Source organism: Acinonyx jubatus, chromosome A1, assembly GCF_027475565.1.
Source record: "Acinonyx jubatus isolate Ajub_Pintada_27869175 chromosome A1, VMU_Ajub_asm_v1.0, whole genome shotgun sequence".
NCBI classification, from domain to species: domain Eukaryota; kingdom Metazoa; phylum Chordata; class Mammalia; order Carnivora; family Felidae; genus Acinonyx; species Acinonyx jubatus.
In genome coordinates this window covers 89,474,500-89,498,524 of record NC_069380.1, presented here as the reverse complement: position 1 = coordinate 89,498,524, position 24,025 = coordinate 89,474,500, and the positions used below count along the sequence as shown (strand labels likewise).

Below are 24,025 nucleotides of genomic sequence, written 5' to 3'. Positions count from 1 at the left end.
CAAGGGCAGGACCACAAAAAGCCATAACAATAGCCAAAGAAAATGAAGTTGGAGGTTTCATACTTCCTGATTGAAAAATTTACTATAAAGCAGGGGCACCTGGGTAGCTCAGTTGGTTAAGCATCTGACTCTTGATATCGGCTCAGGTCATGATCTCACAGTTGTGGGATGGAGCCTCGGGTCAGGCTCTGTGTTGACAGTGCAGAGCCTGCTTGGGATCCTCTCTTTCCCGCTTACTCTGCTTCTGCATCCTCTCTTTCAAAATAAATAAACATTAAAAAAATTACTATAAAGCAATAGTTAAAACAATGTGGTACTGGCATAAAGACATATAGATTAATGGAACAGAACTGAAAGCCCAGAACTGAACCCTCGAATATATGGTCAAATGATGTGTGACAAGGGTGCCAAGACTGTTCAAGGGGAACAGGTTAAGTTTTTATTGCAAATGGTGCTGAGAACTGGATATTCACATGCAAAATGATGAAGCTGGACCCTTACCTCACACCATACATGAAAATTCACTAAAAACTGGAGCACAGACCTAAATGCAAGAGCTAAGCCAAAAAACTCTTAGAACAAAACACAGAAAAAGCTTCATGACATTGGATTGGCAATTATTTTTTGGATATGACATCAAAAGTGCAAGAAATAAATGAAAAATAAACTGGACTACATAAAAATTTAGAACTTCTGTGTATCAAAAGGCATAATAATCAAAATGAGAAAACAACCCATGGAATGAGAGAAAATGTTTGCAAATTATGTATCTGATGGGTCAATATGCAGAATATATAGATAACTTCTCTAACTTGACTACAAACAGCCCAATTTTAAAAAAGGTGAAGAAGGGCTTGAATAGACATTTTTCATAGAGGCTAAACAAATGGCCAGTAAGACATGAAAAGATGCTCGGTATCACTAATCACTGGGGAAATGCAAACCCAAAGTTCAATGAGATACCACTTCACATCCATTAGAAAACTCAGAAAATAACAAGCATTGGCATGGATGGGGAGAAACTGGAGCCCTTGGGCATTGCTGGTGGGAATGTAAAATGGTAGAGTCATTGTGGAAAAAGGTATGGCAAGTCCTCAAAACATTAAACACTGAATTACCCATTGACTTCTTCCCAGCAATTCAACTTCTGGGTATATCCGTATGAACTGAAAGCAGGGTCTTGAAGAAATATTTGCACACCCACATTCACAGCAGCATTACACAATAGCCAAAGGGTGGAAGGAAACCAAGTGTCCATCAAAAGATGAATGGCTAAGCAACCATGGTATAAACATACAATGGGATATTATTCAGCCTTAAAGAGGAAGGAAATTCTGACATGTGCTATGCTACCATGAGGATGAACCTTGAGGACATTATATTAATAAGATCAGCCAGTCACAAAAGGAACTCTTATAAGACGCACCTTGGGCAGTCAAGTTCGTAGGAACAGAAAGGGGAGTGGTAGTTCCCAGAGGTGGCAGGGAAGGGGGATAGGGAGTGAGTGTTTCAGTTCTGCAAGACGGAAAGAGTTGATGGACAGATGGGGGTGGTGGTGATGGTTACACAAGATGTGAATGTACTTCACACCACTGAACTGTACACTTAAAAATGGTTAAGATGGTGGGGTGCCTGGGTATCTCAATCAGTTAAATGTCCAACTTCAGCTCAGGTCATGATCTCACAGTTCGTGAGTTCAAGCCCCAAGTCAGGTTCTGCAGTGACAGCTTGGAGCCTGATTGGGATTCTTTGTCTCCCGCTCTCTCTGCCCCTCCCCCACTCACACTATCTTTGTCTCTCTCAAAATAAATAAATAAACTTAAAAAAATGGGTAAGGGGTGCCAGGGTGGCTCAGTCGGTTAAGTGGCCAACTCTGGCTCAGGTCATGATCTCACAGTTCACAAGTTCAAGCCCCATGTCAGGCTCTGTGTGGACAGCTTGGAGTCTGGAGTTTGCTTTGGATTCTGTGTCTCCCTCTCTCTCTGCCCCTCCCCAGCTTGTGCTCTCTCTCTCAAAAATAAACATTAAAAAAATTTTTTTAAAAAATGGTTAACATGGTGATTTTTAGGTGATGTGTCTTTTACCACAATTGAAAAACAAAAAAGTACACCCTGAATTTGACCACCTCTTACCAGCTCCACTGCTACCTCCCTCGACCATGGCTCTATTGTCCCACGTCCTGCCTACTGTAACAGCCTTCCAACTCCGCTTCTGTTTTCGCCACTCTCTAGTCCAGGAGACACAGAATGAGAGCAGTGTGGGTAATTTAACACAGTCTAGGAGCCATATTAAAAAGCCTGAGAGAAATTGGTGAGATAAGTGTTAGCAACATATTTTATTTGATCCAATATAGCCAATATATGATTATTCCAACACAGAATTCATAGAAAAAGTTACTGAGATCTCTTTTCATTGCATATCTTCAACCTCTGGTGTCTAGTTTATGCTCATGGCACGTTTGGATTTGGACTAGCCGCATTTTAAGGGCTCAAGAGCCACGTGTGGCTTCTGTACTGAGGAGCTGCACCTCTAACCTGTTCCCAACACAAGGCGCCACAGTAGTTCTGTGAAAGCATGCACAGATTGTGTCGCTCCTCTGGTCAGAACGTGCTGACAGCTTCCCGTATTACTGAGTCAATGCTAACGTGCTTACAAGGTCTACAGGCTTCCATGCTCTGGCTTCCTGCCTCCTCTCTAACCTCACTTTCCACACTGGTCTTCGCTTGTCTCTGTAGCCTGTGCCAAGCTCAATCCCACTTCCGGGTCTTTGCACCTGCTATGTCCTCTGCCTCCATCACTCTTTCCCCAGATACTTCATGGCTTGTTCCCTTCTTTCAAGCTTCTGCTTAAATGCCATGTGACTGGAGCCCCTCCTTTGTTTGCTTATTGTCTGTTTCTCTCACTAGAATATGAACTCTGTCTAATCTGTTCACTGCTCTATTCCCAGTGCATAGAATAGCACCTGGCACCTGATAGAAATGCAATAAAAATGTGTTGGGTGAATGATGACCATTTAGAAGGGGCCAGGAGCCTGTGCTTACTCTGGCCCGGCAGCCCTGTCCTTTGTGGTGCTGGGCCTCATGAAGGCAGCTCAACATGCTTGCTCATGTCCCTTTCCACTCAACCTAAACTTACTCTTCCCTTGAAATCCCAGATCAAGCCCAACTTCCTCTAAGAAACCTTTCTGAATGTTTCTAATGAACAGGTTCTGTCTGGCCCCTTCCCATCCATTCCTTACCTGCTTAATAACTTACTGAGCATTGATTACAGGGGTGGAAAATTTAAAGGTCTCTGTGGGCCAGACCAGGTGGGGGCTCTAGGGAGCTGAAGGCCATGTGCTACCTCTTGGCTCCAATGCCACCTGGTGGGAATGTGAGCGCTGTCACACCAGGGCCGCAGATTTTTCCAAAGAAGCCAAATATGTGGATTTTTATATGGACTCTTCTAGTCTTGAAGTGTTTTCACAAACTCAGATTGACCCACAGCACACACATCTTGTCATACCAGGAAGCAGGCAAAAATGACCAGGAAGCAGGCCTTTTGTGTCAAAAGGGCGCAAATGTGAACCTCAGTGGGCTCTCTCTGGTCACAGATGGACTGAGGATAATAACTGTCATGGATTGAAACATATCAAGGCGCCCAAATCTGTAAGTTCATAATTACACTACAAAATAGACATAACAAATGACATGATCACATCTGGAGGATGCTAAGGAACTGACTCATCATTTGAAAAACTGGTGAATAAAAAAAAGGAAGGCTACAAGGTTTACTCTGCCTTTCCTATGCGAACTGTGCCTCAGGTAACTAGGTAGTTGATGAGGGGGCCCCTCTCAATATGGAAGTATTCCAGCTAATAAACAGAAGGAATGGTAGTAGTAGAGTGCCACCATCTTGCAATCCCTGATGAGTTACCAGATCTATACAGGGCTCGACAGTGACTGATAATGGCACATAACACAATGATCAGGTATTAATATAGCTCTTGGTGGAAGTACGTAGCTCCTCAATCACCCCACATACAAGTAGATCTGCCCCCTAAACACACAAACAACTGAACCTGAATCTGATCTGGATCTCACTATCCAACTACCAACTGACAGAAAATAGGGGACAAAGGGACACATCAGGAAAAGCACAAATGACCCAATTCCTTCAACAAAACACTGCAAGAAAAATGAGAGAGCAGAAGTCTACAGATAAAAAGGAATTTAAGAGACGTATCAATTGATCGCATGTGACCTATCTGTACTTCAACGCAAACGATCGAATAGTAAAAAGTTTGGGGAAACGTGAATACAAATGCAGTTGACCACTGAGCAACACGAGTTCCAACTGCACGGCCTCACTCACACATGGATCTTTTGGATAAATACAGTATTGTAAATGTATTCTCCTTTCCTTATGATCCTCCTCGTCTTCCTCTTTTTTTTTTTTTTAAAGGTTTTACTTTTAAATAATCTCTATCCCAACGTGGGGCTCAAACTCACAACCCTGAGATCAAATTGCATGCTCCAACAACTGGGCCAGCCAGGCGCCCCTCCTTATGATCTTAATGACACTTTCTTTTCTCTTATGTTATTGTAAAAATGCAGTATATAATACATATGTAGATAACATACAAAGCATATGTTAATCAACTGTTTATGTTATTTGTAAGGCATCTAGTCAACAATAGGCTGTTAGTAGTTAAGTTTTTGAGGAGTCAAAGGTTATACGTGGATTTCTGACTGTGTGAGGGGTCGATGCCCCTAACCTTTGCATTGTTCAAGGTTCAACTGTCTTTGGTTTTTTTTTTTTATGTTTATTTATTTTCAAGAGAGTGCCAGAGAGAGAGAGACGGGGACAGAGGATCCGAAGCAGGCTCTGCACTGACAGCAGTGAGCCTGATATGGGGCCTGACCCCACGGACCATGAGATCATGACCTGAGCCGAAGTTGGGACACTCAACCAACTGAGCAACTCAGGCGCCCCTCAACTGTCTTTGATATTAAGGAATTATTGTTAATTTTGTTGGTGTAATAGTGATATTGAAGGTAAGTCTTTAAAAAGGAGGCCTTGGGCACCTGGGTGGCTCAGTTGGTTAAGCACCTGACTCTTGATTTTGGCTCAGGTCATGATCTCATGGTTTGTGAGTTTGAGCCCCACATCATGCTCTGTGCTGACAGCATGGCACCTGCTTGGGATTCTCTCTTTCCCCCACTCTCTGCCTCTCCCCCACTCGCAATCTCTCTCAAAATAAATAAACTTAAAAAAATAAAAATAGATGAAAAGGAGGTCTCTCCCTGTAAAAATCCCTGAAAGATTGACAGAAGAAATACCAGTAAATAAACCCATGCTGGATAGGCCTTGATAGTGTAGCGAAAGTTCCTCACGGATGGAAATGAGGTTGGCTGGTCAAGCCAGGGAAGGTTTCTTATGTGGAATGGGACTTGGCGCAGACAGGTGAGGCTCAGAGGACTGGGGGGTGTGGTGGGGTGCAGAGAGGCCTGTGAGATCAGGCAGTGTGTGGCTGGGATACCGGGATGGGTGGTAGATTAGGCTCTCCATCCTGCACCCAGAGGGTGCCCTCCCCACCTGAGGCCACAACAGGCACCATAAGATCAGACTCCAGCATGGAGGCCCTGGCCCTGGCCCCGATCCCCACCTCACAGCTCCCAAGGGGCCCTCTTACCTCTGGGGCCGGCTCCACAGTGCTGGCTTTTCTTCCCACTCCACTGCCGCCCGGCTGCTTGGATGGCATCTTCTGGAGGAAGTCAGAGATCCTCTGAACTAAAAAATCACGGTCTTTCAGGTTGGCGAACAAGAAGGTCATTTTGCTCTTGGTGCTAATGGACAGAGGACTGGGCAGGACACTGGAGCTGTCAGCTTTTTCAACAATAGTCACCTGAGAAGGCAAAAAAAAAAAACAAACCCCAACCTATTAGGCATCTGTGTCTTGGGATAGAAAGCTGAACAGTTTTGTACGTCTGAGACACAGCGGCCTCACATAGTTCTCTCCTGGCCAGGGCGCTGTGAGGGGTCAGGGGAACTCTCTGGGCCCCACTGCATCCATATGTGGACTCTGCTGCTTGCTAACATGTGACTCTGAGCAAGTTACGTGCACATCTAAGCCTTGTTTCCCCCAGTTGATGCGGACGCGAGCATATCAGCCTTGCAGGGCTGTCATGAGAATGATGATGCAGAATGAAAGGTGCTCAGCCCAGCTGCTGGTCCATTTGATTTCCCAAAGATGTCCGGTTACTCTCTTACTCTAAAGCACAGTGAGTGGCCCTGCTTGCACTTGCTGACAGTGTGTCCTGGGTCCAGCTCTGACCTTGAGGCGTGTGGACAGAGTATCACAGGTGTGGAAGGTGCAAAAAGGACTTTGAAGGGATGCCTCTGCAGAGCCTGCAGCCCAGGGGCTGGACTATGGACATGTAGGTGAAGCATAGTTCTCACAGGTGAGTAGGGACCAAAGGGTGAGCTAGGACTCCATCAGGCTGCTTCATGCCGAAGGCACCTCCAGGGAGGTACAGGGAGGTAGCAACTGAGGTTGAGAACTGGTAGAGCCAGGGGAGGAATTGGGGCAGACATCAGGGCAGAATTCCCAGCGAACACCCTGAGGAAGGGATGGGACCAGCTTGACAAACAAGGAAAGGCTGGAGAAGCTGGGGCAAGAGTGAGGACGAGAGGGATGTGTGAGTGTGTATTATGTGTGCATGTGTATGTATGTGTGCAAATGTACGTGTAGGAGTGCACACATGTGTTATGGTGTGTATTTATGTATGTGTATGTATGTGCATGAATGCATATAGGGGTGGTAATGTGTACATGTATCTACATGCGTGCAAGATGTGTGTGAGCATGTGCGTGTGTGTGGTATATGTGCAGATGCATGTGGGTGTGTGTATGGTGTGTGTATATGTGGATAAGTATGTGTGCAGATGCATATGAGTGTGTGTTTGTGTGTGTGAGCACATCTGCATGCATGTAAGCTAAGACCTAAAAAGGAGTGAATGGTTCACTAAAGGTCCACAGGTCACAGCAGCCAGCTGGGGACTCTTCTAATCACAGGAGATGCTGGACGAGCCGGGGCAGGGCACTGACATGCTGTGGGAGGAGGGGACTAATGGGGTTCAGTGCAGGCAGCACCCTCCTGAGGAGGTGGCTGTGGAGAGGAAGGGACGTGCTATGGTTGGGATGCGGGAACAAGGCCAGGTCAGGAGCAAGGACGGCTCCTGCTTCTGAGCTGAGCAGATGGACGGACGGACGGAATGCTGCTTCCCAAGGCTGCAACAGGAAGAGCATGTTTGGAGGGTGGGTGCAGAGTCAAGAGCCTACTGGGTGTGGGCACACAGCATGCTCTGAGTGGAAGGCCCTGTGAAGTGCCCTGGTGGGTGCAAGGAGGATCATCAGCACCAGGCCGGGTCTGTCCAGACTAGCTGCGGGGCCAGTCCCATCCCAAGAGCCCCAGACAGTCTGCCCCCGCCTCAGCCAGAGCTCTCTGCCATCAGAAATGGCAGGATCAGGGGTGTCTGGGTGGCTCAGTTAATAGACCAATTCTCAGTTTTGGCTCAGGTCATGATTTCATAGCTCATGATTTTGAGGCCCACCTCAGGCTCTGCACTGACAGAGTGGAACCTGCTTGGGATTCTGTTTCTCTCTTTCAAAATAAAAAGTAAAACTTAAAAAAGAAAAAAAAGGTAGGATCATCAGGAGAAATAGAGCTGAGGCCTAAGGAGACCTCTGCACCCACCCCAGGTCTCAGGGCCAGGTCAGCACAGCGCCCAGGATAGCCTCATGGGCCCAGTGCAAAAAGGGAACATCGGGTTAGGGGCTACCTGAGCCTTGAGCTTCTGGCTCTTTTGAGTCCTTTGCCTCTGACTTCCCTTGGGGAAACGAGGCAGCACATAGAACCCCCCACCCCTGCTCATAGCTGCATCTACAGTTTGAGTGCGTTGTACAAATGCAGGGAGGTGTCACTGTTCTGGGTTTTTAATAAAATCAAGATACTGTGATTTGGGTTATAACTGAAGAACCTTACTGGGCTTCATAGAGTTGAACAGCCCGCCTGTTCTGCTGGGCCATGAGGAAGAGGAGGCCTGGGAACCTGCTGTGACTGTGGGGTCAGTGCTTTCCATCTGGGCAGGGGCCCTCTCCCTCACTTTCTACACCCTTCACAGCAGCACAGAACAAATGGCCTTGCCTTCAAGGTCCCTGTGGAAGCCTAAGAGACCTGAGAAAAAACACTTCCGACAGGTGAGAGCTGTCCCGTCCCTGACAGGTGAAAGCTGACCCTTATCTGTGACAGGTGAGAGCTGCCCCCATCCCTGACAGGTGACAGTGGACTTCCAGCCCTGCTGGAGCCAGAGTCACAGCCAAGGCAAGTGTTGGGAGAGGAACAGTGAGATGGCCTCCAAGAGTGACATGGTGGGGCTGGTGAGGGTCCAGAGTCCTCCAAGCCCAGCCAAGACAGGACTTTGCTCAAGTCCAAGTGCAGGGCCAGGAAGGCAGGACTTGGGGACACTCACCTGCTGGACACCACTGGGATTTGACTGGAGAGGCACAGGACTTTCCTGAAGTTACCTCATGTCCCAGTGTGAGTGCTTCTGGCATGCCAAACCCCACCCTGCTCCCCAGCAGTCAAGGGGATCCCTGAGGGAACCTGGCAGGTGGAGGGGCCTGGCCCCAGTGCAGGGGCTCAGGGAAGTTGCTGACTTGCTCTGTACCCTCTGCAGGCCCGCCACCAGATGTCGTGGAGCTGGCATGGCACTGGGGGCTCACCTCCCGGAGGGGTATGATGAGGTGGCATGCGTCCTCCTCTTTGCTGGCAAAGCAGATGTAGTTGCTGGAGATGAACATCTGGCCAGGGATGTGCAGTTTGTTGAACGGGGTCCACAGCGTACAGCCTGTGTGGCCATCCAGGCGCTCGTCCCTGGGCAGCCGGAACATGGCCCGGTAGCACTCGTTCTTGGCTCGGGCATCCAGGTCTCTGGGAAACCAAGGTGGGGTGGAGGAAAGGAGATAAGAGTGAGGACACAATATGCCCGCAAGGGGACCTCAGAGCCTTGGTTTCCACACGGGATTGGGCTCTTTGGGGTCATGCCCCAGGGAACTTGGAATTCAATAAAACACACACAGCAGATGGCCATGTACCACGGGAGACATCTGCACGACCAGCAGAGGACATGTACGCAGCACACAGTGTGCCTTTGGGCCGCAAGGGCTCTGGAGGACACCCACAGCTTGACAGGGCTTCACACGTTGCTTGCTTAGTGCTGAGGATGGACAGGGCCCCAGTGCCCGGGGGTTCCCCACACCTGCCCTGCATGCCTCTGCCCCAAGGCTGCTACTTCTGCCAGGGAACACCCAGCCCCACCCAAACACCCAGAGGAGGACTCCCCAAGATGTCCTATTGATGAATGCAAGGGTATGCTCACTTATCTGATGGCCATGTGAAGTGGCTGCCTGGCACCCTGGTCCTGGCCCCTTTGGTGGCTCTTTCCTTGGAAATATCTTTCTCCTGAGCCCCCCGGGGGAGAGGGGGCTGCCAGCAGCCTGAGCAAGGCCTGGCAGGCATACCCTGATGGACAGTGTCAAGTCCTGGCCCTGCTTGTTTCCTTTCTGGAAGGTTCCAGCAGCAACCCCATCACTCACATATGGAGAGTGACATCCTTGGATGGACATGCTGGTCCTGAAGGTGTACCTCACGGTCTGGGCCAAGGCCATGGTCTCTGGGGGCAACCCAGGAAACAGCCAGGCGGGGATGAGGTCTTGGTACACAGGTATGAATCCGGGAACCCCTGAGCTCCCGGCCAGTCATGCGGGTTCGCAGCTACAATTGAGGAACACAACGGTAGTGCTCCGGGGAGGAGGGCCAGCCATCATTACTGTCTACCAATCGCCAGCATACGAGCCCCTCCACCTCACAGGGCTTTGAGAAGTAACTCTGTGTGGTTAGTAGTAGCTATTTTTGGATGGCACCTCTGTGGACCTCATGGTGTCCTTCTGTCCCAAATACACCCCGAGAGGGGGGCGGGTCCCTCCCACCCCAGAGGGCCACTCACCGCTTCAGAGCCGAGATGTTCCTGTGTGGCCGGGAAGGCCGGGGCAGTGCCTTGTCCTCCAGGAAGCCCTCACTGTCCAGCAGCTGCCGCATGGCCAGGTTGGCCAGCTGCTCCATGAGCTTGAAGGTCTCACCGATGTTCAGGAACATGGAAAAGAAGAGCTCCTGGTCCCGGGTGTCCACACGGATGCTCTCGGGGAAGAGCAGTGTGGCATTCTTCTCCAGCCTTGTGACGTCTACCCATTGCACCACAAGGCTCACTGCATGCCCGCAGGACAGATACACCAGTGGGTCAGACGGGCCGGAGGGCTGGACAGCACGTGCACCCACTGGGACAGCCGCTCCCCAGGGAATCACTGACTGTGTGTCCCCGAGGGAATCACTAACTGTGTGTCCCCCATGCCTGAGCCTGGTTGTGCTGGGACATGTGATCCACATGGAGGGACCGGCCCCAAGAATATCTGGGGTGACTATGTGTCCCACAAATGATTGAAGGGTAACACAGATGAACATGGGAAGTGAGCTGAGACTGTGGTCCAGAGAAGCCCACCTAGTGGGAGTGTGCTGACAGAGGGGACGTTGACCCCTGCCTGGTGAGGAGGTGGGAGGGGCGGGGTGGAGAGGGAAGAAGGGCAGGTGGAAGGGTGTGTCAGATGTGTGCCTGGTGGGACAAGGCCTTGCTGGGCTCAGGAGGGCTGGAGCCCTGGGAGCTCTTTCCTGGGGTGATGTAGCAGCAGAGGGCGCCAGCCTTGTGTCCGGAGGCAGGGAGGGTCCTGCAGCAACAAGGCACCCATAACCCAGAGCCACTCAAGGATGGCAGGTGCCCTTGGATATTCCACTTAAAGGAGAGAAGGGAGCCCCCGTGCAGTCACTCTGTGAGGAACCACGTCGATGGATGGAGGTGGGATGGGGAGCCCCCAAGAGCCAGGTGCAGACCTAGCTCGAGTCTGGGCCTCCCTACCGAGAGCCAGTGAGGTGCACTGGGTTTCGGGGAGATCCTCTGGTATGTGTGTGGGGACAGAGTATCTGGGGGCCGAGAGGAAGGAAGGCACTCAGGAACCCGAGCGGTCTGGAGAGGTGGTGAGTTTTCTGGGGTGGGGAGGCAGTGGGGAGAGAAGCTGAGGATGACGGGCCTGCCTGCCGCACTCACCTTCCTTCCCCAGCAGGAACGAGTAGAAGCACAGGTGGTTGACGGTCAGGTAGAGCCAGCCCTGCCGGGGCACGCGACCTTTCCAGTAGCTGCAGGAGTAGTAGTTGACCAACTTCTCCCCCTCTGGCATCCCGAACTGCTTCCGCATCTTCAGCTCGGCCTCCTTGAACTTTCCGGGGTCCTCGTCTCCCTGGGGCTGCAGGTTCTTGTTCTCTTCTGCGATGATGCCCTGGAGGAGGACAAGGGAACTGACTCCTGTCCTGCCCAGGGGTTTCTGTGGCCCCAGGGAACCCAGGCAGTGGGACCCAGGACTCTCATTCACTGGCCCCAGGGCCACAAGCACGGGAGGCCCAGTGGGCAAGGCTGGGGCACACAGTTGGACAGACAGACCCCAGGCAGATGCCCTCAACTCCCTGAGCTAATAATACTTCTAGCATGGCTGGCTTGAAGTAGTGACTTTAAAGATAAACATTTCTTCTTCTTTTTTTATTTTTTGAGAGAGAGAGAGAGAGAGCGTGCGCATGTGTGCACGTGCACGGGAACAGGGAGGGGGAGAATCCCAAGCAGGCTTGGTGCTGTCAGTACAGAGCCCGATATGGCGGGGGGGGGGGGGGGGGGGGGCTCAATCCCATGACCCTGGGATCATGACCTGAGCTGAAACCAAGAGTCAGACGCTCAACTGACTGAGCTACCCAGACACCCCTAAACTCCTGAATTGGTTGGCTTAAAGCTTTTTAGGGTATTTCTCTCTCCTTTTTAAAACTCTGCTTTTTTAGGGGCACCTGGATGGCTCAGTCGGTTGAGTGTCTGTCCAACTTTGGCTCAGGTCATGACCTCATGATTTGTGAGTTCAAGACTGCATTGGGCTCTGTGCTGACAGCTCAGAGCCTAGAGCCTGCTTTAGATTGTGTGTGTGTATGTGTGTGTGTGTGTGTGTGTGCTGCTCCCCTACTCGTGCTGTCTCTCTCTTAAAAATAAACATTACAAAAAATAAAAAAAACCAACTCTGCTTTTTTATAGATGGTTCTCATATTTCATTCTTTTCATTGCTTATTTGAGGTTTCTAGCTTTGGTCCTGGATCCCTTTTGCCACAGGTTTATGTCTTAGCTGGTTTTCAGGAAGTGTTGCCTTTCTGCATTGTTCCTTTGTTTCCTATGCAGTTAACTTCTGCCCTTTGTGATTTCCTTCAAATTTCCTGATTTCTGGAGTCAGAAATGCTAACTTACTGAACTGGATGCCTGGCTCATTAGTTTCCATCTTTTCTTTTTCTTCTCATAAGATTTAAGGCTTCAGATGTTCTGTGTACTGTTTTTGCTGCAGTCCACAAATTCGGATATGCAGTATTTTGACAATCATTCAGTTCTAAGTATTTTCTTTTTTAAAAAATTTCTTAAGTAGGCTCCATACCCAGTGTGAAGTCCAGTGTGGGGGCCTGAACTCACCACTCTGAGATCAAGACCTGAGCTGAGATGAAGAATCTGATGCTTAATCGGCTGAGCCACCCAGGCACCCGAGTTCTAAATATTTTTTAATATGCATTTCTTCTTTAACCCATGAGTCATTGAGAAATTTTGTTCTGTTTTGTTGGTTAGTTTGTTTGGGTCTGGCATGGAGGAAACATTTAATAATGTTGCTGCTTCATCATCATCAATATTCTTATTTTTAAGCTTATTTATTTACTTTTGAGAGATACAGAGATAGCATGAGTTGGGAAGGGGCAGAGAGACAGGGAGGGAGAGAGAGAATCCCAAGCAGGCTCTGCACTGCCAGCACAGAGTCTAATACAGGGCTCAAACCCACGAAGCTGAGAGATCATGATGTGAGATGAAACCAAGAGCTGGATGCTTAGCCAACAAGAGCCACCCAGGTGCCTCCATTATTATTATTAAGTTAAGCTCCACTCACAATGTAGAGCTTGAACTCACATCCCCAAGGGATCAAGAGTCGGGTGCTCTACCGACTGAGCCAGTCATTATTATTATTATTATTATTATTATTATTGCCCAGCTTGCTCATTAGGAGAATAGAGACTTGCCTCTGCCCTCCTTGCCTTTCTTCGTGCAGCTAGAAAGGCAATGCAGGTCTTACTCTGAACCCCAAAGCACACGGGGAAGAGCCGAGGAACTATTGGTGTCATCTGCCCAGGTCTGGAAAGTTCTGGCATAAAGAAGTCACAGGGCCTGCTCAAAGCAACTATGCACCGCGAAACTCTGACTCAGTAAGAACCCCCAAGAAATCTAACTGAAGGCAAAATAACTGAACAAAAAGAAGACACACATGAGCATGCGCTTAGGTAGATGTTCCTTACAGTGCTAACTGCCCCCCTGGAAAAGGAAACAACCCAACAATCACTGCATCAGTTTTTATGCATATTCCACTAAGTATAACATATATGACCTAACCAGTCCCCTGACATAAAGCGCTCAGTACGGTACTCCATAAATGCTACGCTAGCAAGAAGTACCGCTCTCATTTTGCAGAACAGATAGCAGCTGCTTCCCCTCCTACCATAGGCTGGAAGGTGCCGTTTCCAGTCTTTCTGCTGACAGTGCTGCAGAGTATGTGTTATTCTGCACGTATGACGACACCATATGGTAAATTCCAAGGAAGGGAATCACTGGGTCAGAGGGTGCACACATTTTTAAGTAGTGTTCGTTTTGTAAATGAGACATGCCTCCAACTATTCTATCACTTCCATCTTCTTCCTGTTATGGTGGCCAAGGCATTGGCCATGAGAGCTGCTCCTTTGTGGGGAATGGAAACTCCCAGCTAAGCTTGGTCAGACTCCTGCAGCTGGCCGGGAGAAGCAGGGACCTGTGTGGCAAGTTCAAATGCCCCTTTCAAGACTGAGAGAACGGGAGTGAACACTGCCTTCCATTTCTAGTAAACAGAGAGAAGACCTAACCACACTGTTTGGAGGTTAAATAAGATGATACAGGTGAACCTGCCAGCCCAGAGCAGGAGCAGGAGCCAGTGGTGGAAGTTGAACCTTACGTGTATCTTGCCCTTGACGAAGGTGGTGATATCTTCCTCATTGTCAAAGATGGACAGCGTCTGGAGTAAGTTATTTTCCAGCCATTCCCAGTGCTTTGTGATCTCTTTGCGGGAAGAACCTAAGGAAGGTTTGGTGGAGTAAAAAAGAGGAAAATCATTAAAACCACCAGGCCTTAACCATAAATTCAGAGACTAAAACAGATGACCTAATTTGCTATATCCAAAAGACTCCAATCTTCAGGCTGCTAACTCTTTTCCTACTTAAACTTTATGTACAAGGGTGCCTGGGTGGCTCAGTCAGTTAAGTGCCCGACTTTGGCTTAAGTCATGATCTCGTGGGTCGTGAGTTTGAGCCCCACATTAGGCTCTGGGCTGACAGCTCAGAGACTGAAGCCTGCTTTGGATTCTGTGTCTCCCTCTCTCTCTACCCTTCCCCTGTCCTCACTCTGTCTCTCTCTCAAAATTAAATAAACATTAAAAAAAAACCACAACTTTACATACACAACAGTAGTCATGAACACGAAAAATGGTTCAGGCAGAATTGTAGAGAGTCATGTGGAACATAAAGCCTCCATTTCCCCTAACACCAAGTAAGAGTCACCACTAGCTTCCTACATGCCCTTCCAGAAATAGTTTATAGATCTGCAGGTTTGCTTAGTTGTAAAGATTTCCCTTCCAGATAAAAGGACTTGATGTGGTCTTTGATATATAGGTGATTGACCAGACAGTCAGACTTGTAAGTGCCAGCAGTTTCAGGAGCATTCAGGTGTCCACAGATGGCAGCTGGATGGAGCTTCCTGTAGGACTCCAGGCCCCTGGCCAGCTGGTCTTCTGTGGGGCAAGCCAGAGGCTCTCGCCTGCTCTCTCTGAAGCCAGAGGCACCCACCCAGGCCTTTGCCTGCAAGGTCCTCCTCACCACCGCTGTTCACACCCAAGCCCTTCTCCTGCCCCCTCCTGACCCCTGCAGCTTCTGGCTAGTCCCCAGTTTCAGCCCGCCTAGGAGGTAGTCCCTTCTCTCCTCAGGGAAGGGTTCTGGAGGGCACAGCAGCTCCAGTGGTAATGGAAAAACTTAGGGCAGTTTTAATGCCGCTCCTGAAGGGTGGGGCAGCTGTTTTCTCTGCCCCCTCTCCCCAACTGAAGGAACTGGGAGGGGAAGCAAAGGGATGACAGGAGTCTCTGCCTGGCTTCCCCTACCTCTTTGGGATTTTGCCTGTGCCTGGCAAATTTCACTCAAGAACTGTTTTCTTTCTCTTTTCTTTTTTTAAGATTTTAAATTTGATTTATTTGGAGAAAGAGAGAGGGGCACGTGTGCAAGCAGAGAAGGGTCAGAGAGGGAGGGAGAGAGAGAATCCCAAGCAGGCTCTGCACTGTTGGTACAGAGCCTGACACGGGGCTCAAACTCATGAAACTGTGAGATCATGACCTGAGCTGAAACCAAGGGTTGGATGCTTAACTGACTGAGCCACCCAGGCGCCCCTCAGGAACCGTTTCCTGAACGAATGAACACCAGAAGAGTGAAAGCCCTGCATCCTTCTCAGCTGATCAGTTTATGGACTGTGAGTGCCCGTGGTAAGGCCCACAGATTAGGCATGGAGGGAGCCTGAGTAAAGACCCAAGTCCAATTTTTGCTGGGTGCCTGATTCTCTGCCACCCCATCCTTCCCTACCTATCAACAACCTTCCACCAGCTGAAGACTCAATCCTGACCCTGCCCTGGCCAGGCCAAGTTGGTCCCTACCATCAACTCTGTCCCAGGCATCTCGCTCACTGATTGCTCTGGGACATGTCACAACCCAGCTGGTCTTGGTTAAGGTTGATTGTTCCTTTACATTTACCCAAGGAGTTCACTACTCTAGCAATCAATACTGAGTTAAGACCCTTCCCCTCTCCCGTGGGCCAGTGTGAAGATGCCCACGTGAAGGCAATTAAACCCAGATTCATACAACTGTCAGTGAGTCACAACAGACAATCAAAATTACAGGCATAATTCCACCCACAATTTCCTTCTTCTCCCCCCGTTTTTCCTTTGGACTTCTTTTATGGCCTCCTTTCCCTGGTGCACAGAGGCCAAGGTCTTGTTGGTAGAAGGGATTTCTCTTTCTCTCTCTCTCTCTTTTTGCCAAGAACCTGCATTTGAATTTTGAAGTTAAATTTGCAAGTGATACAGCTCTAGAGTCATTGTCTTTCATGCACACATTCCTGGCAACCTCAAACAGAAGAAATCTTGTCCACACTGTCCACTGTGTGGATCTGTCTGCACTTTGAGTATAAATATTTACCTATGTGCATTCAAAAGAATTATCAGTTAGAAGTAACTCAATCTTCCCTTAGCACTAAGTAAACACAAACTATGCCATCTTTATGTTAGGTTCAGAGAATAAAAAAGATAGCTAATCATTATTAAGTGCTACTTCTGTTTTCAGAACTTCTCATGGAATATCTTATTTTCTTCTTAGAGAACCTTGGAGACAGTACCATTATTTTTGTTTTATAGGATGGAGGTGAGGCACAGAGAGGTTAAGTGAGTTGCCCAGTGTCACACAGCTGAGATGTGACCAAACCATGGTCCTAGCCCAGGCTGACTGGTTGCTCAGACTCTACCCTTGCCCTTAGGGAGCTGCCAGTCTAGGGTAAGAGCCAGTGAGCCCTTAGTATAAAAGTGCTGGTAAAAGTACCCCAAACATGGTGAGTCTGGAGTAGCAAGAAGGAAAAAGTGGATACCTGGGTCTGGGGAATCTGGTTTTCCATAGGAGCTGACACTGGGCGGGTTCTCAACAGAGTGCAAGGTTAGGTGGATGTGGGGGGGACACTACACATTGGCCAGGACAGGTGTGTCTGGTCTGGCTGAAGGCCAGTTGTGAGATGAGGGAAGGACAGAAATGGAGGCAGGCTGGCCCCAAAAGTCCTTTAATGGAAAGCTAAGGAGTCAGGATTCACTGGGCAGGTGTCAGCATGACCGTGTCTGGTTTTGCAGAGCTGAAGGGGAAGGAGGGAGGCACAGCAGAGGTCAGGGCAGGCTTGGGGGGTGTGGTAGAAGCAGGAGTAGGTCAGTGTGTGGCCTGAGGCTAAAGACTAAGGCTCCCCAGCACCAGGCCCTGCTAGTTCCGACACTGCCACAAGCATGGCCTTCCTCTCACTGCCATGGATTGTCTCTTCCTCATCTGCTGAGAAGGAACATTGCTGAGACAAGGGAAAATCTCAAGGGCCCATTTTATTAAAAAAATTAAAAAAAAATTTTTTTTCTTAACATTTATTTATTTTTGAGACAGAGAGAGACAGAGCATGAACAGGGGAGGATCAGAGAGAGAGAGGGAGACACAGAATGTGAAACAGGCTTCAGGCTTTAAGCTGTCAGCACAGAGCCCAACGCGGGGCTGGAACTCACGGACCGTGAGATCATGACCTGAGCCGAAGTTGGACGCTCAAATGACTGAGCCACCCAGGTGCCCCTAAAAAATTCTTTTAAAGTATTTATTTATTTTTGAGAAAGAGAGAGAGAGAGCATGAGCAGGAGAGGGGCAGAGAGACAGGGAGATACAGAATCAGAAGCAGGCTCCAGGCTCTGAGCTGTCAGCACAGAGACTGACGTGGGGCTCCGACTCATAAACTGAGAGATCATGACCTGAGCCGAAGTTGGACACTTAACTGACTGGGCCAACCAGGGGCCCAAAGGACCCATTTCATTTCTTTATTTTAAAGTTTTATTTATTTAAAGTTTTATTTATTTGAAAGAGAGAGAGAGAGAGAGTGTGTGTGTGGGGGGGGGGGGGACGGAGGGGAGGGGCAGACAGAGGGAGAGAGAATCCCAGTCAGGCTCTGTATCCTCAAAACAGAGACCAATTCAGGGCTCAAACCCACCAACCGTGAGATCATGACCTGAGCTGAAATCAAGAGTCAGATGCTTAACCCAGAGGCCTCCACAAAGGCCCATTTTAGAGTAACGTGTCTCCTTGCAGCTCAGGCACAGGACAACCTCCCTGGGTCCCACCCCATAGGAAGCCCCTCTCTCAGGCAGACTCTGGAACCAGGAGAGCAGGGGTCCCAATTCGCCCCCACCTGGCCTTGGGCAATCCCAGACTTTGAAGCCTTTGTTGATTCCTACACAGGGGAAAGGGCACCTCTGTTCAGGTGCCAGGGAGGAAGATGACTTTGGAAGAAGGGGTCTCAGCTGTGAACGCTCTTATCCTTTCTCAGGCCTCCTAACCCTCACTGTGCCACAGTTTCCTCATCTTCAAAATAAAGGAAAAAAAAACTCACAAAAAACAGTTTCACCTTCTCGAGTTTTCGGGAGGTTCACATAAGTGCCTGGCCTGCTGCATGTGTTGTCTGAGTGCTGGCTGTGACCGTTAATGTATCCCAGTGACCTCAGCTGGGTTGGTACCCACTGAAAGAGGACCTCCTCCCAGACTCTTGGGAGGGCTGAGCGTGTCTCCTCCTAGGTGGATGACTACTGCCCGTCCCATTATTCACGGCAGCTACTTCTGTAAAGTCTCATGAACAATACTGACCCCAGGGGAGCTACAGGGAAGGCTAAGCTCCTGTAAACCTGTGGTCACAACATTTTCATCAACCAATCAATACATGACTTTGTTTTATGTGGCTCTCTGATTAATATATATATTTAATATATATTATATTATATAATATATATATATAATATATATATATATATTATATATATATATATAATATATATTAATTCCCTAACGTGGAACTCATGGCTAGCAGCTCTGTCTGTAACACATGCCTGAATGAAACTTCTCTAACACACCTACTTTCTCTATGAGGCACATCACACTTTTTGTGCTTAGGAACCCAGCCAGTACCTTGGCATTACATTTGGGTCTACTTTATTTATTTGTATTTTATTTATTCAAACAATTTTTTATGTTTATTAATTTTTGAGAGAGAGACAGAGAGAGAGAGACAGAGCACGAGCAGGGAAAGAAAAGGAGACACAAACTCTGAAGCAGGCTCCAGGCTCCGAGCTGTCAGCACAGAGCCCAATGCGGGCTCGAACCCACAAACTGAGATCATGACTTGAGCTGAAGTTGGACACTTCACTGACTGAGCCACCCAGGCACCCCAATTTATTTACTTTTAAAGTTTATTTATTTTGAGCGAGAGAGCACACCCATGCAGGGGAGGGGCAGTGAGAGAGGGAGAAAGAGAGAATCCCAAGCAGGGCTTGATCCCAGGAACTGTGAGATCATGATCGGAGCAGGAAGCAAGAATTGATGCTCAACCAAAGAGCCACCCAGGTGTCCCAGGGGGCCATTTGAAACAAAGTCACCAACAAACAACACAAAAAAGCCCAAAGTATGGTGCTTAGACTACAGAAAGGATATTCGTTTACAGTTTGACAGCTGACACAAGAAGATAGAAAGATGGGGGTGCCCGGGTGACTCAGTCGGTTGGGTGTCCGACTTCAGCTCAGGTCACGATCTCGCAGTTGATGAGTTCGAGCCCCGAGTCGGGCTCTGTGCTGACAGCTCAGAGCCTGGAGCCTGCTTCAGATTCTTTGTCTCCCCCTCTCTGCCCCTTCCCCACTCATGCTCTGTCTTTCTCTCTCAAAAATGAATACACGTTAAAAAAAAATTAAAAAAAAGAAAGATGGCTTGTTCTTGTTCCCCCTCAGCAGGCAACCTGTGTGTTGGGTAACTTCAATTTTTCACTGCTCCGCACATGCACGTTCCCACCAATGTCCACAATCTCAAAGCACTACAGGGCACCTGTGAACCTCTGAGCTGCCTTCCTAAGCTGGACGCAGGCCTGGGCTGTGTGGTCTGAACGAAGGGTAGCACCAGGTTCTCTGGAGGCAATATCCAGTCCAGGAATGCAGGCTGGGTCCCCTCCCTGCCGGGGGGCCCACCTTGCTTATCTAGGGCAGGCCCTGTCCAGCATCCCTTGTGATTCAAGGCACCTACCACATGCCACTGTCCAGTAGACCTGGGAGTCCTGGGTCTGGTGCAGGATTCGATAAGGGGCCACGCGGGCACTGGAGTCCAACACCACGTCCAGGGTGCCCACAAGAAGACCTGGGAGCAGGGCAGAGAGTGAGGGTGAGGGAGAGCCACACCGGCAGCCGAGCCCGGAGGCAGCCAGAACAGTAGCACTGTCCTCAATGCCATGAGGCGATGACAGGTCTGGCATCACCCTCGTCCACCAAATAACTTCTTTTTCCTCAAAGGCCTTCAGCTGTATCTGATCCCTATCAAAAACTCCCCTCCCACTTCTTCCTGGAAGCTTCTGCTTATTCTCCTGACTCACAAATGCTTGCAGGCAGGGGCAGACTCAGGATTTAAGGGGCCCTTTTTATAAGCTTAAACAATTCTGGGGGGCCCTCTTTAGGAAAAATACAAAATTAGGTTTGAAAACAAGCATTTCTTTAGAACGAGAAAGGACAAGTCTCAAATTAAAAACAAAAACAATACCATGGATATCACAAAATCCAGACAAAAAGTACAATGTGTTTTATTAACTGCCAGACACATCTCATTAAGATACATTTTTGTTTTTGCCCTGACATTTTTGGCCATGTACTCTGATGGCTTTTTCAAATATAAGACAATGACTTTGTAATATCACTTTCCATTATCAACAACAGGAAGATAATGTAGTCTTTCCTCCGCAAAGTAATCACACATTTTTATTCTGGAAAGTTTAAGGAGGTTCCTTGTGGCTTCAGAAGTCATGACTGAAGAAGAAATGGCAATTTTTAGAACTGTCCAATTTGGGAAAACACTGATCTAGTTGTTTCCATCTCTGAACTGAAGCATTTTAGGACATTTCAAATTTCCCTTTTCATCACATATATCCTTTATCAATGTTGTTGTTTCCCTGACAAATTAGAAGAAATGCCTTTGACCCGTGTTTGATTCACTTCTCTTTGTTAAATTGAATTATTAAGCTATCTGAAAATCTGTTCACTGTTCCTATTTGGAATTTATTTTTTCCTTTTCATGAAGTGCTGTTTTTGGTATGATCTGGAAATATTCTGTTACCATTTTCCTGTTGATGTCAGAATGATTTTATTAACTCGACTTTAACACTTTTGGGTCATATTCCATTTTTAACTATTTTTTTTCCCTCCTAAATCTTAACAAATAAAATTACTGATTACAAAAGAAGATACTCATCACCCACATCCAATTTAGGAGTCTGGAATCTCTCGCTTGTTTTATTGGAATGTTCTAAACCACCTCTCTAAATTGCAGTTAAATTGGCATATTAAAACTTCATCAGGATTTGGAATAAACTTTTTTTTCCCCATGGTTTCTGCTAGGGTTTCTCTTTGGGTCTTGGAGATTTTATTTTAATCCTTATACTGTTGGCATAGCCTTGTTTCAAGACCTGAAAGCTTTTTCATGGGCAGAACATTCGTCACACTCAGACTCTTCAATGAGGAATCCAGGCTAGCATGTTTGTTTGTTTTTTTTTTTAATGTTTATTTATTTTTGAGAGGGAGAGAGTGAGCAGGGGAGGGGCAGAGAGAGAGAGAGGGACAGAGGATCTGAAGTGGGCTCTGCACTGACAGCAGAGAGCCAGATGTGGGGCTTGAACCCACAAACCATGAGATCATGACCCTAGTCGGATGCTTAACTGACTGAGCCACCCAGGGGCCCCAGGGCTGGCATCTGTTTTTAAAGGCCAGCCTGAACAAAACCACATCGCTAACTGTTCCTCACTTGGAGATACAGGGTTCAGGAAGCCAGGATGTCTATGATGGCACAAGGAAGGCCATGGCAGAGGCCACGGCAGGACTCATCACACCTAGCTGAACAGGGAGCTGAAGGAGTGGTTCCTGGTTGGGGGGTGGACACACTCTGGGGGGGGGGGGCACAGAGACAGGAGTGAAGTGGAAAGCACCTTCTGTGCCCAGGAAGGTGGAGCACAGAGGGTCCCACCCACCCTCTGAGATGATCTTTAGATGCACAGAGCACAGAACGAGTGCTGGAAGCACACTGGTGCTACACAAGGTACTGAGCACCATGTCTGGCTTTCCTAAATGGGCTTTTGAGGTTGACCACTGTTCAGACTCTCCAGAGGAGCTGCTGTCTAACATCCACTGAACATCCTAGTCTAGGACACAGGTCCAGCACTGGCTCCTGTGATTCTTGAGGCTGCTGGGAGGCAGCTTAGGCACTGAAGGGAACACAGTTTTCTTAGGAAGGCACAGTCCGGGGAGCCTGGGGTGGCTCAGTTAGTTAAGGGTCTGACTTCGGCTCAGGTCATGATGTCACAGTTCGTGAGTTTGAGCCCCGCATCAGGCTCTGTCATAATGGAGCCTGCTTCCAATCCTCTGTTTACCTCTCTCTCTGCCCTTTCCATGCTCGAGCATGTGTGTGGGCACTCTCTCTCTCAAAATAAGTAAACATTAAGAAAAAAAAAAAAAGAACGGTACAGTCTCTTCCACATTAGGAGGTATGGCCAGGAAAAGTGGCAGAGAAGGTCTGTGGGAAACTCCTAGATGCATCTCGCACGACTATTTGCTGCTAATGTTTAAAATCACAATGTTTCACAGAAATTTCTGTTGATAACCGTAAGATCTGGCAACACTGGGCCTGCAGTCTGGTATGGCAACAAAGGGCCACCTGGAAGCATAGACAATGAGCCTGCCCCAGCTCTGCACTGGTAGTGCCCACACAGGCTTGGAGCATGAGGGACCTCGGACAACCTGCAGAGAGAGGGAAGGCCCAGGGCACTTTCTCTGGATCCCACGTGCCACACAACTCCTGGAGGTGCCTGCCCACCATTAGCGGTGCTGCCCAGATGGACAAAGGGGCACCTTGGCTGGCTTGCCAGAACAGCCTACACTGGTAATTAGGCAAAGCCTCCGTCTGCGGCTCCAGGGCACCACCAAGCAAGAAAGGTGGACAAAAAGCTGGAGGGATGGGGGCTGAGGCCAGCAGCAGCTCGGGGGGCCTCTGATCTCGCTAAAAGGGCAAATCTGGGCGGAAGGAAAGACGCAAAAGAAAACGTGTGCTTGTGTCACTTGGCGCCTCTGACGTCCTGGGGGAAACTGAGGCAGACGCAGAGGACCAGGAGATGTCGCTGACTTTCAGCTGTGAAATCTCACTCCAGGAGGCTGCACACGCCTGGCTAAGCCCCGGGAAGCTCACGGGCACCGCGATCGGCCAGAGGCCGCTGCCAGCCTTCGCCTGACCTCCCGGGGTTGGCTGAAGTCGCCGACCAGCCTCCCAACGCCAGCCCCTTTGCCTTTCCCCCGTCCTAGGCCCGTCCTCACCGCGCGCCCCCCGCCCCCGGGCCCCGTCCCCACCTCCCGCCCCGGACACCCTCTTCGCCTCCCCGACCCCCCGCCCTCCCCTCGCGCCCCCGCCCCGGCCCGGCCCCCGCCGCCGGCGCGCCCTCCCCGCCCGGCCCGCGGCCGCGTCCATAGGCCCGGCCGCCGCGCGCCTCTCACCCGTGAGGCCGCCGCCCTTGCCGTGGCCGCGGCGCCGCTGCAGCACGAAGAAGGGGTTGGCCCGCTCCGTCACCCAAAGCGCGTTGGCCACCAGCACCTCCTCCGGGCCCAACCACATCGTGGGACCGCTCGCACCGGGCCGAGGCCGGCCAGGCGGAAGCGCCGCCGCCGTCTCCGCCGCGCCGGAGCCGAGCGGGCGGGGCGGGGCGGGGCGGGGCGGGCGAGCTGACCGGGCGGCGCCCCCTGGCGGGCGCGCGGACCAGCAAACGCCGGCTCGGGGCCCGCGGGGCGCGCGCGTCTCCCCGGGCCCCGCCCCGCCCCACTGCCCCCGGCCTCCCGCCGCAGGCCGGCCTGACCCGGCCGGGTCCGCCTCCCTCTCGCCCAAGTCCCGGCACTGTAGTCTCATCTA

General features: G+C 49.6%; 1 protein-coding gene across 2 annotated transcripts in view; it reads right to left on the bottom strand.

The window, feature by feature from the left end:
- TBC1D9B (TBC1 domain family member 9B) overlaps positions 1-23,820 on the bottom strand; it is a 45,993-nt gene extending 22,173 nt beyond the window's left edge. Inside the window, exons 1-7 of one of the 2 annotated variants that reach the window (XM_027076941.2) lie at positions 23,617-23,820; positions 20,120-20,230; positions 14,194-14,312; positions 11,199-11,427; positions 10,050-10,308; positions 8,767-8,974; positions 5,675-5,887 (exon numbers count right to left, since the gene is read on the bottom strand). In XM_027076941.2, coding sequence (XP_026932742.1) covers positions 5,675-5,887; positions 8,767-8,974; positions 10,050-10,308; positions 11,199-11,427; positions 14,194-14,312; positions 20,120-20,230; positions 23,617-23,734 — 1,257 coding nt within the window. In that variant the 5' untranslated portion in view covers positions 23,735-23,820. The remainder of the gene's footprint in view (positions 1-5,674; positions 5,888-8,766; positions 8,975-10,049; positions 10,309-11,198; positions 11,428-14,193; positions 14,313-20,119; positions 20,231-23,616) is intronic. The other variant, XM_027076942.2, reaches the window with a different exon arrangement.
- Between the last annotated feature and the right edge of the window lie 205 nt (positions 23,821-24,025).